A 13,141-nucleotide genomic window follows, 5' to 3' on the forward strand; every position below is an offset into this window, starting at 1 on the left:
GCGTCTTGCAGGTGACAGGCGTCGGCTACAACGGCGCAGGAGAAGTTTTACTGGATGGAGAGGTCGTCCATGGCTTCTCCTGTCATTCAATCAGCAAGATTGTGGAGGTGAGCTGACAGAGGAAAGAACTTCTTATCAAACTGTTGCCATTTGCCCTGATCTTCAAAACTGGACAGAGGAACTAAATTGATTTGACACATTTGTAATTAAAGAAAAGCTTCCTAGTAATGAAGGAGAAGAGATTTTATTAACATGTGTGTATGTGGCGGCAGGTTGGCTGTGTGTGTAATGATTCTGTGATCAGGAATCACAATCTGATGGGACGACCAACAGAGGGAGCGCTGATCGCCCTCGCTATGAAGGTAAAAGCACTGATTTCAAATGCAGCTTTACTTTGAATATTATTCAGTTTGTTCTTCTTTAGCTTAAGACGTGACTCTGCTCACACTGTACACTGCAAGAGACATGCTCTACCTTCTTAGTTCCCATGCTTAGCTACATACAGTATGCTAACACAGGTGTGTGGGGGTCACATTATAATGACGTTTTTTTGGTTGTTTTTTTTTTTTCCCCATCATAATTCTTTAACCTGGTTCCCCTAGGAGTTTCACTTCAAGTAACAGAAGAGCGAGAAAACAAATTAAACTCCATGTAGGGTATATGAAAACAGAATTTGTATTCCCCTCCTGCATGATCACTATTTACATGTAAGGAATCACAAAATGAACACGATGAACAAATAAATCGTGCTTCTTACTTTCAGCATGTTTTTTCCCTTCATCACGTTTCCCAAGTTTTCAGCTTTCTTTGTTAATTATCAGAGTCAAACACTAATACGAAATTCAGAACCTGGAGTTAATTGTTAACAAGTGCTTGACGTTCTGATCAAGTTTTTTTTCTCCTTGATTATAATGATCCTGTAACAGTAGTTGTCCAACTGATGTCCATTGGCCGTCTTCAGTCTTGCGTGGTATTTTCTTGCCCCCCCTCAGATGATGTTTCCCTCTGTTTACTGAATAGTTGTTTTACCCTGCATGTAAAGAAATGCACTTTCCTGTTTGCTGTCTACGTGGGTTTTGGCACAATAACGTGGAAATTGGAACAATTCTGTGGGATTTACAGGCGTATCTCCCAGAACGTCATGGTATTACCAACAAGTCGTTTAGCATGTGCTCCAGTGTTTGCTGTGTGCTCTTTTCAGACAGGCAAAGAGTAAAAGTCTTTGCAAGTCATAGGTTTGTAGTCAAATTTAGGTTTCAGCTAGCCTTCAGGTGCGTCACACAGCTTACTCACACCCCTGATTTCTATCTACTGCAAAGACAAAAATACTAGTGAAGAAATCCTCAGCTTCCCCTCTCTCAGGGTATTGAGTCAAAGTCAAACGGCGTCCACCATGTTGCATCATTTAGTACTGAAGAAAAAGCTAATGATGCAAGGATGGCGAAAAAAACGAACGGTCGCCATCATCTTTTTATTTCTTACAAATCAAGTCCTCCGTCCTGCAGCTGCCTTTTACTGCTGTGTCTGGGGAGATGAGTCATGCTGCTCACACTTGTCTGTGAATGAATGTTTGACATTAGAAAAGTGCCCAGATCATTATTGTTTAATCATGTTTTGATTGTTGTAAATGGATCAGCATGCGCTTCAGAGACTTTGTGCGTCACATGTTGTCTATTTAAATGTGCCAAACTGGTTTATGTGAAGTGACTGTTTGGAGCTTGGTGTGTCTCCCACAGTGGACTAATCCCTGATAAATTGGCGGTACAGAAGATTGACACATTATTATTATTATTATTATTATTATTATTATTATTATTATTTTAAACTAAATTAACCACATTTCCTCTTAGGTCTTCATCAGACCACACTGTAAATCCCTAAATATTTTGGGTTTATCCTTAACTAATTAACATTTGTGTAATCTGTATAGTTTTTTCCTTTTAATTTTCTCACGATCACACCATCATGATGCAACTCTTTAATAAGCAACAACACCTGAAGAACAAAATTCCAAGAATGAACACGCCAAACAAAAACAAACTTGTTGGGACACATCCTCAGTCTGTTTTGTCATCTAGTCCATGTGTTCTTTTAATATACCTTTAAGCTTCTGATTGAGATCCTAACTGGCTAATAATTTCATTTTATTTATTTTATTTGAATTACATTTTTTGATTGTCTGTCTTTGAGCTTTGATGTAGATACAAGCCTGATTGTTGGACATCTATCCAACATAATGGTGCTTGAGTAAAGAGGAAGAACTAAAGAACAATCTTATTTTATATTTGCTGTCTTGTTGGAAGGTACATGGCACATAAGGAGTTGACCCTAGTGTTCCTGGGGTCTCCAGGTGTCTGTGAAGTGAATATGAGGGGTCTGTGTCTTTCAGATGGGTATGGAGAGCCTGCAGCATGAGTACGTCCGTCTGGAGGATCATCCGTTTACCTCAGAGAAGAAGTGGATGGCAGTTCGCTGTGTTCACCGCACTCAACAGGTCCATTCTCTCCTTCTGTAATTCATAATTAAGAGGCTTTCTGTCTCCACATAATGAGCAGTCTGTGATTGGTTGAGTGCATCAGATCTAATCTGCTGTTTTTACTAAAACTGTATAATCCATAGGGGCATAATTAACTGAAGATCATGCAGCTATGAAGTTGGATTCACATTCACTTCACAAACTTTAGTCGACCATCAGTCGCCTGATCACTTGAGTAACTGATAAAATGATTTTACTTGAAAATACATCTTGTTTGAAATTACTATTCTTCCACAAAGTGGTTGTTGGTTTTCTGTCTACAAGATAAACAGAATAGAATAGAAACAACTGAACAGGCTGGACACCATCATAAGAGAACTTTGTGAAAAGAGCTTTTTTGTCACTATTGGATCTATTAAAATTATTTTTGCAAACATCTTGCAAATTATTAAGAAGTTAGACTTGTTTCACTCTGTACACTTCTAAGATGGTAGAAAATCTGACTGTGCAGGGTATAAGAGGCAGAACGTGTGTTGTATCCAGCTGAAGTTTGACTTCCAGAGACATGCATCTTAATTTCAAGGACACAACAGAATCAGAAGTCTTCTGAAACTTAAAGCTTTTATTTTGGCATCACGTTTTATTTCCACATTTGTTGTGTTTTTCCCAGTACTGAATGTCAGACTCATGTTCCTCATGTTCATCCTCAGGACAAGCCTGGAGTGTACTTCATAAAGGGAGCTTATGAACAGGTGATTGGCTTCTGCAGCTCCTACAACAGCAGAGGAACCTCACTTCCCCTCAACCACCAGCAGAGGGAGCTGTATCAGCAGCAGATCAGCTACATGGGCTCGGCAGGACTTAGAGGTAAAAACTCCACTTCAGCGTCGTAGAAAACGTCTCTATAAACTATATAATAATTCTGAACAAGAAATACTGTTCTCGTCTCTTTTTTTAGTCCTGGCGTTTGCTTCAGGGTCTGAAATGGGGAACCTGACCTTCCTGGGTCTGGTAGGTATCATTGACCCTCCCAGGTCAGGGGTGAAAGAGGCCATAGGGACACTCATCAGCTCTGGAGTCGCAGTCAAGATGATCACTGGAGACTCGCAGGAGACCGCAGTGTCTATAGGTAACAGATTTTATTAACAGGGTTCTGAAAAGTCTTTCTCAGGAGGATTTCATCTATTGTAGGATTGTAGAAGAGAGGGGGCGGCTGTACCCTAGTTGGTAAAGGCAGCCGTCCATGGACCACAGGGTCAGTGGTTCGATCCCCGGTCCCTGCTTTATGTCAAAGCCCATTCCCATCGCCAGCTATGCAGTGCTGGTCCAAGCCTGGTAGTAATTGGGGAGGGTTGCGTCAGGAAGAGCATCTGGTGTAAAAAACTGCCAAATCAACATGCGGACAATGATCCGCTGTGGTGACACTGAACTCGCAGGATAAACCAAGAGGACAAAAAAGTAGTATTGTAGAAGTAATTTAACAGTTAGTGTTTTGGATATTTTGCTCTGTGATCCACCACAGTGAGTCTAAGTTAGGGGCGTCGCTACAGACTCAACACTATACCTCAGGATTTTACAATATGTTTGCTTGAGGTGACAATGAAAATTGTAGTATTCTTCAATTTATAATATGTTTAAATTTTGGCCACCAGTCACATCATTATTCGATGGTAAAAGACATTAACCAATAAACTAAATATGCTAAAATATAGGCAGAATATAAATAGAATATTTTACAAAATGCTAAATTTGTATCTTGTATGTCAGATGATACAAAGTGTCACATATTTTTAAAGTGAAATGATCGTAATGTGCACCTTTTAATTTGAGGCTTTAATCAGAAGTTTTGTTTAAATATGTTTAAGGCTTAAATTTAAACCAGAGGTGGTAAAAATACACAAACTATTAGTCCTGTTGAAATTCTTCACTCAGATTTAAGCCCTGAGCACTGTCACTCATGCAGCCTGTAGCTCTTTCCATTTTCACACTTTATCATCGGGCTTCTGTCTCCCTCTGTGCAGCCAATCGTCTGGGTCTCTACTCTAAAGGCTGCCAGTGTTTATCTGGAGAAGAGGTGGATCAGCTTGACCTGCAGCAGCTTTCACACATTGTACCCAGAGTAAGAACACACACTAACACATACACATCATAGAAAGCCAACACTGCAATACAAAGCTTCTGCCCTTCGCCAACCAAATATTAGTTCCTCTTTTTACCCTGGAGTGAAGCATTTACCAAATCAAATAAGATCATAAACTCCACTTATTCATCTTTCTTACTAAAGCAGGGGTCACCAACAGTAGTAGCCCGCGGGCCGGTTCTACAAATAGCTCAGCATAGCACCACTTACCAATGAGCTGCATCTAATTTTTTGGTTGCTATTCTTTTTTAAATCACATTTGATAGTTATTGTGAGAAATAAATAACATGAGCCGTGTCTTCACATAGATGAATATCATTGATGTAATTATTAATAATAACATATAACTAAAGGAAAATTGAGCAAATATGTTATTTCAAAACTGTATATTAAACTGTTAGCCCTTCGCACTAATCAGTACCCAAGAAGTAGCTCTCAGTTTCAAAAAGGTTGGTGACCCCTGTACTAAAGCCACTACCCACCATAACTTTACCGTAAATGATTGGAAGTAAAGAAATATTTAGATCAATTCTGTTTCAGAGGTCTGTCGTCATGTAATTATCCTCTTAATGCCTTAAATGGTACAAGCAGAACACATCTGCAGCTTTTTAAAGGAAATATTACACATTATTTCTTTTTGTTTTTTTGTACTAATCGTACTTGCTTGATGAGTTGAACTCGCTGTGAACAATGTCTTCTGTGTCCACAGGTAGCTGTATTTTATCGAGCCAGTCCCAGACACAAACTGAAGATCGTCAAGGTGAGCAGGGACATTAGGTGGATTCACATGCACCAGTAATCTGTGTGAATATCTTAGAAATTAAGCAACAATCTCAAAATACTACAGGAAAGGTTGACAAGGTTGGAAAAACATCCGAGAAGACCTGCTACTCTGTTCTGAGCCAAATTGACCCACACAGTGGATTATTTTGAATGGGATGTTTAGGCTACAATCTTTCTAAGTATTCAGCTTTATAAATATACATTTTGTGTGATTTAGTAGAAGCACAAAGACGTAAACACTTTTGTAAGAATTACAATCCAACACAATATGTGCATATTCTTGGCTTTTTTATATCTGCAAGTGCAGCATAATAGTTGGTAAATCAGTGTGAATTAATTTCATATTCTCTTGATGGAGGTAATCAGTAAGCCGTTCTTGGCTTATTCCGTCTCTGTAAATAGCAACATTTCATCCTTACTCTGTATTTTTTATACAAAGTGACTGTATGGTATCTCTCCTCTCTGCAGTCCCTCCAGAACATTGGTGCTGTGGTGGCCATGACGGGTGACGGCGTGAACGATGCCGTAGCTCTGAAGGCAGCTGATATCGGCGTCGCTATGGGTCAGACGGGCACCGACGTCTGCAAGGAGGCGGCCGACATGATCCTGGTGGATGATGACTTCCAGACCATAATGTGAGTCAAGGTCTTCAAGGAAACATGTACAAAAAACTGAGAAATTGAGGCACGCTGGGAAGTCTGGATCCAAAAACTGGTTTAGTTAAGACTTTCCAGCTTCTCTCTGGTCTTTGGGTCCAGTCTGCAGATCTGTAGACACAAACCTGACAAAAGCCAAGACCACAGACTGTTGACTGCATTTAAACTTCAATGCTGATGCATTTAACAATAAAATACATTTCATCAATAACATTAGAAAATACATGAATGAATCAGGTTCTTTAACAAACTGATCTTCTGTTTATAACACCGGTGCTGAATCTATATTCTGGATCATTCAGGCCTTATAATTATCCTCCAAACCAAAGTTTTAGAATAACCCAAATACTTATAGTAGCTGATTGTGGATTTTTTTTTAGTTTTTTATTTTATTTTATTTTTAGCTTTTGTGAAAACGCTAACGTTGTTTACTGCCAAATGTAAAAAAAACGATACTTTTAAACGTCTGTACGCTGCTTTCAGGTCGGCCATTGAAGAAGGAAAAGGGATTTACAATAACATCAAAAACTTTGTCCGCTTCCAGCTGAGCACGTGAGTCAATCATATTTGATCTTTGATATGTCTTTATTTATTTTCTTACAGCTGGTTTGTTCATGTATTAAATTATTTGCTAACAGTTTTTTTTTTCTGACACAACAGCATTAGATTGCAACCAACTTGGTCATCACTTTTTGTTGCTTTAGTACAAATGCATTCAATGACCACGTCTTTAAAATTGTTTTCTTTCTTTTTTCTTTTTTTTTTCTTAATTTCAACCAAACATAAAAACTAAAATAAATGTTGCACTGAGCCGTGTAGTTAGGTGGCATCTTTAGGAACAACAGAAACAAAGTTTAGCTGAAGTTAATCGCTAAGCTGTGCTGTGCTAAGCTTCACATTATTAATGAGAACTGCGTGAAGAGTTTTGATGTGTTTTTTTTTGTTTGTTTGTTTGTTTTTTGTTTTGTTTTCTGTGATGCTGAGTTCACTTACATGTGTGTCACCCATTGTAAAAACCTTTGAAACCACCCTGACACACTCTGTCTCTCGCCGCTGGTATTCAGGAGCATTGCAGCTCTGACACTCATCTCTTTGGCGACACTGATGAACTTCCCCAACCCTCTCAATGCCATGCAGATCCTGTGGATCAACATCATCATGGACGGACCTCCTGCTCAGAGGTACAGGGGCATCGTGGGACGTGTACTGTCAAGTGTGATTGTTTCTTTTTAGTTTAATTCTTGGGTGCATAGAGAGGATTTTAAAACATTTAATTCTTTATGATTTATTTTTTCATTCTGTTGGTTTTTAATTTATTTTAAATTTACTACAGTGTTTCAGCGAGTTAATTAATCAAGTCAATAAACCCGTTTTATTAATAAAGTTTTTTGTTCTCTTTAACACTGACAGAAGGGGACAGACCACACACATGACCAAACATTACCACCGTGATTTTGCAGCATTATTTACCTCAAAAGTGCTTGAGGAATTTGTTTCTGACAGGAAATGTTTGGTTGTTGTTAGTTTGGGTGTGGAGCCGGTGGACAGAGATGTGATCAGAAAACCTCCTCGGAATGTGAGAGACAGCATCATCACCCGTAGCCTGATCATCAAAGTCCTGGTGTCGGCCCTCATCATCGTCTGTGGGACTCTGTTTGTCTTCTGGAGAGAGGTGAGCGGCTTTTCTTCTTTTCCTCCAGTGCAGACAAAAATATTTTCAACTGTAATCTTGTTTTTTTTTTTTGTTTTTTTTTGTTCTGCCGCAATCTGAGTGTGTAAACTGATCATTCTGAAGAGTCAGATGTTTAGTAGCAAGAGAGATGGAAAGGAAAAGCATCTGTCATCTTTACATTATTAATATTTTATATCCGTTGCAGATGGAAATGCAGCTAAACCCAGTTAACTGTTAACTTTAATGCACATGTTTCTTTCTAAGCTTTATGGAGTTTTAATAAACTTTATTATATATTTTTTAATATGACAATATGTTACACAACCAGGATTAATGTTGTAGTCCAACAGTAAATAGTTGCATTTTGCTGAATTTAATCTGGTCAAGACATAAAACTGACTTAAACCTTGTGTGGTAGTAGTATGTGTAGTCATATATGTACAAGCCTGTTAAACATGTAGTATAAAAGTATTGTTTGGTTTTTAGTTGCAGGACAACATGATAACTCCTCGAGACACAACCATGACTTTCACCTGCTTTGTCTTTTTCGACATGTTCAACGCTCTGAGCTCCCGGTCGCAGGTAACTCTCATCTTCACCTGAGAGACTTTGTCACCTATAGTTCTGTGTGCTGATGTTTCTAGAAAACTGACAGAAAAGTGAAAAACAAAAAACTCCAGATTAGCTGTTTAAAGAACACTGACAGTCAGTTTAGGTTTAGCTTCTGCAGCAAGCTAAATCCCCGGCTTTGTTCTTCCAGGTTCTTTGCTGAAGGGAAACCTTCTAGTAGCTGTGATGTACTTGTTTATCTCTAATCTTTACAATGTGTATTTTGGCTGATGGATTTGCACAGACTTGTTTATGTAAAGTCGAGCAGGCGTCACTGTTAGACTGCAGCTCTGCTACAAACTGTGATGCTTAACAGCTGTATCACATCTGCCCTGAGCTTAATTTGGTTGACTGATTACCAACACACTGTGTATGAATTACAGTAATGTTTGTTTTACCCGTCATAAGGTCGGGTTAGGTTACTTTATTTATACCCGTAGGTAGATTTGTTTTGCAGTAGGAGAAGACATCCACTGTACATCCACAAATCCAAACAGACATGGACAAACACTGGTCATGCTTCAGAAGTAGAGGTAGATTAGACATGAGTAAAACAAAAGATCGAATTAGCTCAAGCTTAAACGAAGTCCTTTCAGGATCTCTCATGTACAGTACTTTTGTCCATTGATTGTTCCTGTCAAGAGTCAAACCGTGCTGTGTTATGAGGCTGTTTTACTTTATTAGATACACAGAAATGTTTTTAAAAAAACAGTTTCTACACTGTTGGATCTTATTCGGTCTTAATAATCTTCAGCACTGACTAACAAAAAGCCAAGCAACAATAACAACATGCACAGTCATCAGCAGGTTAAGGTTTTACCTGAATCTGACGACGTCTCGTTGCTCTCAGACTCGTATGGTCCATGAGATGGGTCTGTGCAGTAACAGGACTTTCTGTTTCGCCGTCCTGGCCTCCATCATGGGTCAGCTCCTCGTCATCTACTTCCCCCCTCTGCAGAGCATCTTCCAGACAGAGAGCCTCAGCATCTTCGGTAGGAGCCAGTTTTTAAATTCTACAACATTATATGACTTCTCTGTTTTGAATAAAAACAAGTTAAAGACCTGTGGACTGTTTTCTGCCATTTCATAGGTGATAAGAGTAAAACCATTATCGGAACTGACTTTGACACTGAGGCAGAGCTTTACTCTTGTTCTGTGTTTATATCTGCAGACCTGTTGTTCCTGGTTGGCCTCACCTCCTCCGTCTGTGTGGTGTCAGAGATAATTAAGAAGGTGGAGAGGTGGAGAGGAGCTGAGAAGACCCCACCTACTGACTACTTCCACGAGGTATGACCCACCTTCTCCTGCTGTCTGGGCTGTTGAACTCTGTCGGAAGAGAACAACGAAGGTGATGGATTTTAGGATCTCACAACTGATGTCACTGACTAGTTACGACTTTAAGGACTTGTGGGGTTTTCCTGTGAGATCCATAGACAGGTGGAGAATCTCTGGTCTGGGACTGGAGGGTGCTCCCGGAAGTAGGGGGGGACAAATAAGCAGACTGGACTTTGTTTAAAGATGTCTGCAGGAAGACCTGGTCCTGTGCTCTCTGTACTACCGAAGCCTCACAGCAGCAAACCGTTGAATTCGTTCACCCGTCGTGCTCAGTTGTAGATTCCTGAGCGTAGCTTTGGGGAAACTGCCACGGACCGACCACACCTTCCTGCCAGGAGCCGGCTCTTTACTTAGGATCTACTGTAAAATAATCTGAAGAATCAAAGTCTAGAGAGGTGTGCAATTCTTTTGTTCTTTGTTTCCCTTCTTTAATCTGTCCTTTAGAAGGTGTTGACCACTGTTCAACTTGATTTTTGTGGGCGAAGGTGTCACTTGAAGCAGGCAGGACAATTGGGTGGAGGTGTAACAGTACAAATAATTCATGTTTTGTTTTTGGTGCAGAGGGGAAAAAACTTTCAATTTCTTTCCATGTATTTGTTTTTAGTTTATTTGCTGAAGTACAGCCTGTCATTATTTAAAGAAAACAAATATTTTCTCATAATTTAACATTACTGTGCAGCTCAGATACTTAGTGCTTATAAAACTTTTCTTTACATTCTTTGAATTATCGTCACATTGTCTGCAATAAAAAATGACTTTAAAATTTTTATTCCAGGGCTGTTTTAACTCTGTAGTTAAGGCAGGCACCAAATAATATTTTTGGCCCTCTAAGATAAATGTAATCATATTTCTGTAAGCCCTTTTTATTTAACAAACAAAGCCAAAGATCACAAAGCTTTATAAAACTTGTTTTACAATTATTATTTCTTTATGAAATGACAGCAATGCTAACAATCAATATGAAGTAGACCAATCCACAGACTTAGTCAGTGTAACCAGGACTCAAACACTTAGTCTCTTGTTAGAACAATAAATAATTGTTTTAACAAAATCTTTTTCACATTTAAACAAAATAACTTGTTGCCAGGTGTGAAACTATTACTGTTTTGCAAGAATAGTTCCTATTTATTGTCATATGACAAACCACTATCTCTGAAAGGTTTGTGATTAACAAGATAAAGTGAAAGGAAATTGTCAGACACTGAAAAATATCTCGTTCTAACGTGAAATGTTCTCATTATAATAGAAACTTCTCATCAATAAACACTGGTTTGTTTCACCAGAATTACATTTTCCCTAAACATGTCCACAACAGCGCAGGAAAAAAATACTGTCCACTGAGTAATCTGTCTGTCAGTGATGCTCTCAGCTGGTTTATTATTGAGAAAAATGTCCTTCAGTCATTGTTTTGTAGGTGGTCAGTTTGTCTAAATATGATGTTTATTTATTTTAACAAAATGTTAAAATAAATAAAACTAAACATTTATTTCTCAAGGTCCTTGTAACATAATTTGTACTTTTATGTGGGGAATTTCTAGAATTAATAAAATATAAAAAAGTCGAATAAACAATTTATTTTGGGTCGTAAAGGGTGTGTGTGTGTGTGTGTGTGTGTGTGTGAGATGACAGTTTCCTGTCATTAGCGTTTCTAAAACCTTGACTACAACATCGTTTGTCATGTGTTACTGAACACTTACTGGACTAGAACACAGCAATGAAGTTTGTTTTCTTGGTTTGAACAACACTACACATTATTCGAATAAAGTTTACCGAGCATCAGAATGTACCGTTGCACCTCCACTCGACGGACGTGTTTCTGTGATCCATATTTGATGTGTTTCTTCCTGCACACACTTATTTAAGTTAATTTAAGTTGAAAGAATCTCCAGGTTCTGTTGTACAGCTGTCATATTTAAGCTCTTTACCTCTCGAGCTCCTTTGCAGAAAACAGTTGCTATTTGACGCTTAAATATTAAATGGCTCAAACTGTTTTTTTAATATTCTGATGCTATATGTGGCGTCGGGTCCAAACACCCACCAACAACAGTGTCGCTTCAGGGCACAGATACTTTAGTGCATTCTTATCCTGTGCCTTAGAGAAGTCACTGATGATTTTAGTCCTTAACTTATTTGCTATATTCTCTTTTCTTTCTTTCCTGTCTGAATTCTTGATTTGGTCATAATTTACTTCCTGCTCTTCACCTTTGATAATGTAGAGAAGTTGCAGTGCTTTCTGGGAAATGTGATTTTCATAGTCAAACATTTGATTTGTAGAGGTTTTCATTTTCTCCAAAAGGCACATCCACACACACAAACATTAGAAAGCAAGAAAGACCTTCACTCTGCTGCTGTTTCCAAAATAAAAGCCTCTTTTATGTCATTCTGACTGATGACTGATGTTTTGACAACTCCACCATTGGGACCATTTTATGGTTCAAACATATTTACTTATATTATACATATTTGTATTTCAGTACAAAGAAATTTACATTTTTCCCACAATTTCAACATCAGAATTCAGGTATTCTCTTTGTTTTCCCCAGGTTTGTAATTGTGACATGTATAAGGTTTAGTGATGTCAGCAAAAGGCTTTTACACTTAAATATGGTGAGATTTGCTTAGGTTTTTGTAGCTTTTCCATTATGGCTGGTTGTTTTAATAACTGTTGTTTCCAGAGACACTTGATATTGGGGGGGAAAAAATCATTTGGAGGCTTTTGAATAGCTTGGAGCCACATTCAGTGGTAATTATATTTGGTTTTCACTGGACTAGGTCAGAACCAAATCGCAACTTAGCGTATCCAAATCGTAACGTAAAGATAAGTTGTTTTTTTTAGGCGTCTTCCATAACAACTAGTAAATACAACCACTGATCAGTCAAAGAAAGAAACGAGTTTGAAGAAGACGTACAGTATTTTTTGTCTCATTACAACCCAGTCTGCGGGGGAAAAAATGGCGTGTTCTATCACATGTAACTAAAAAAAGGTCCTTGGATGTTTTGCAAATCATTCGAACACTATTTTGATGAGGAGGAGGAGTTAAAAAGTAATAGACGTGTAACGATACACAAGGCAAATTCATTCAGATATTTGAGTTTATGATTTCATTTTTTTGATCTTAAAGTTCAGGATGTTAGCTTTACTTTTACACGACGTAGATGATATCACTATTTGCATCACATCACCCACATTGTACCTTTTCCAAAAGTATTGGAATAGAGAGGTTTAATATAAATGAAGGTAAAACGTATTCTTTAATGTGAGGATGTCCGGGTCTCTGTAAACAGTCACTAAAGTGGACACACGTTACTATTGCTCTTATTTCCATGGCGATGTAAGTACTTTGCTAGTACCAAGACTGAAAAACCATGTTTGAATGCTGTCACACGAACTTATCTGTCTTAACATTTTAGGAAATGGACATGTTTTTATTATAAGAAAACCTGACCTGCTTTAGGCAGCAGTTGAGACC

General features: G+C 38.3%; 1 protein-coding gene across 2 annotated transcripts in view; it reads left to right on the plus strand.

Moving 5' to 3' along the window:
• atp2c1 (ATPase secretory pathway Ca2+ transporting 1) overlaps positions 1-12,051 on the plus strand; it is a 42,165-nt gene extending 30,114 nt beyond the window's left edge. For both annotated transcript variants that reach the window (XM_067509122.1, XM_067509123.1), the window contains exons 14-27: positions 12-107; positions 273-362; positions 2,390-2,494; positions 3,187-3,343; positions 3,435-3,605; positions 4,498-4,595; positions 5,326-5,376; positions 5,868-6,034; positions 6,539-6,607; positions 7,120-7,236; positions 7,580-7,727; positions 8,214-8,309; positions 9,187-9,328; positions 9,508-12,051. In XM_067509122.1, coding sequence (XP_067365223.1) covers positions 12-107; positions 273-362; positions 2,390-2,494; positions 3,187-3,343; positions 3,435-3,605; positions 4,498-4,595; positions 5,326-5,376; positions 5,868-6,034; positions 6,539-6,607; positions 7,120-7,236; positions 7,580-7,727; positions 8,214-8,309; positions 9,187-9,328; positions 9,508-9,629 — 1,629 coding nt within the window. In that variant the 3' untranslated portion in view covers positions 9,630-12,051. The remainder of the gene's footprint in view (positions 1-11; positions 108-272; positions 363-2,389; positions 2,495-3,186; positions 3,344-3,434; positions 3,606-4,497; positions 4,596-5,325; positions 5,377-5,867; positions 6,035-6,538; positions 6,608-7,119; positions 7,237-7,579; positions 7,728-8,213; positions 8,310-9,186; positions 9,329-9,507) is intronic.
• Positions 12,052-13,141: the final 1,090 nt, after the last annotated feature.

This window comes from Channa argus, chromosome 7 (genome assembly GCF_033026475.1).
Source record: "Channa argus isolate prfri chromosome 7, Channa argus male v1.0, whole genome shotgun sequence".
NCBI classification, from domain to species: Eukaryota; Metazoa; Chordata; class Actinopteri; order Anabantiformes; family Channidae; genus Channa; species Channa argus.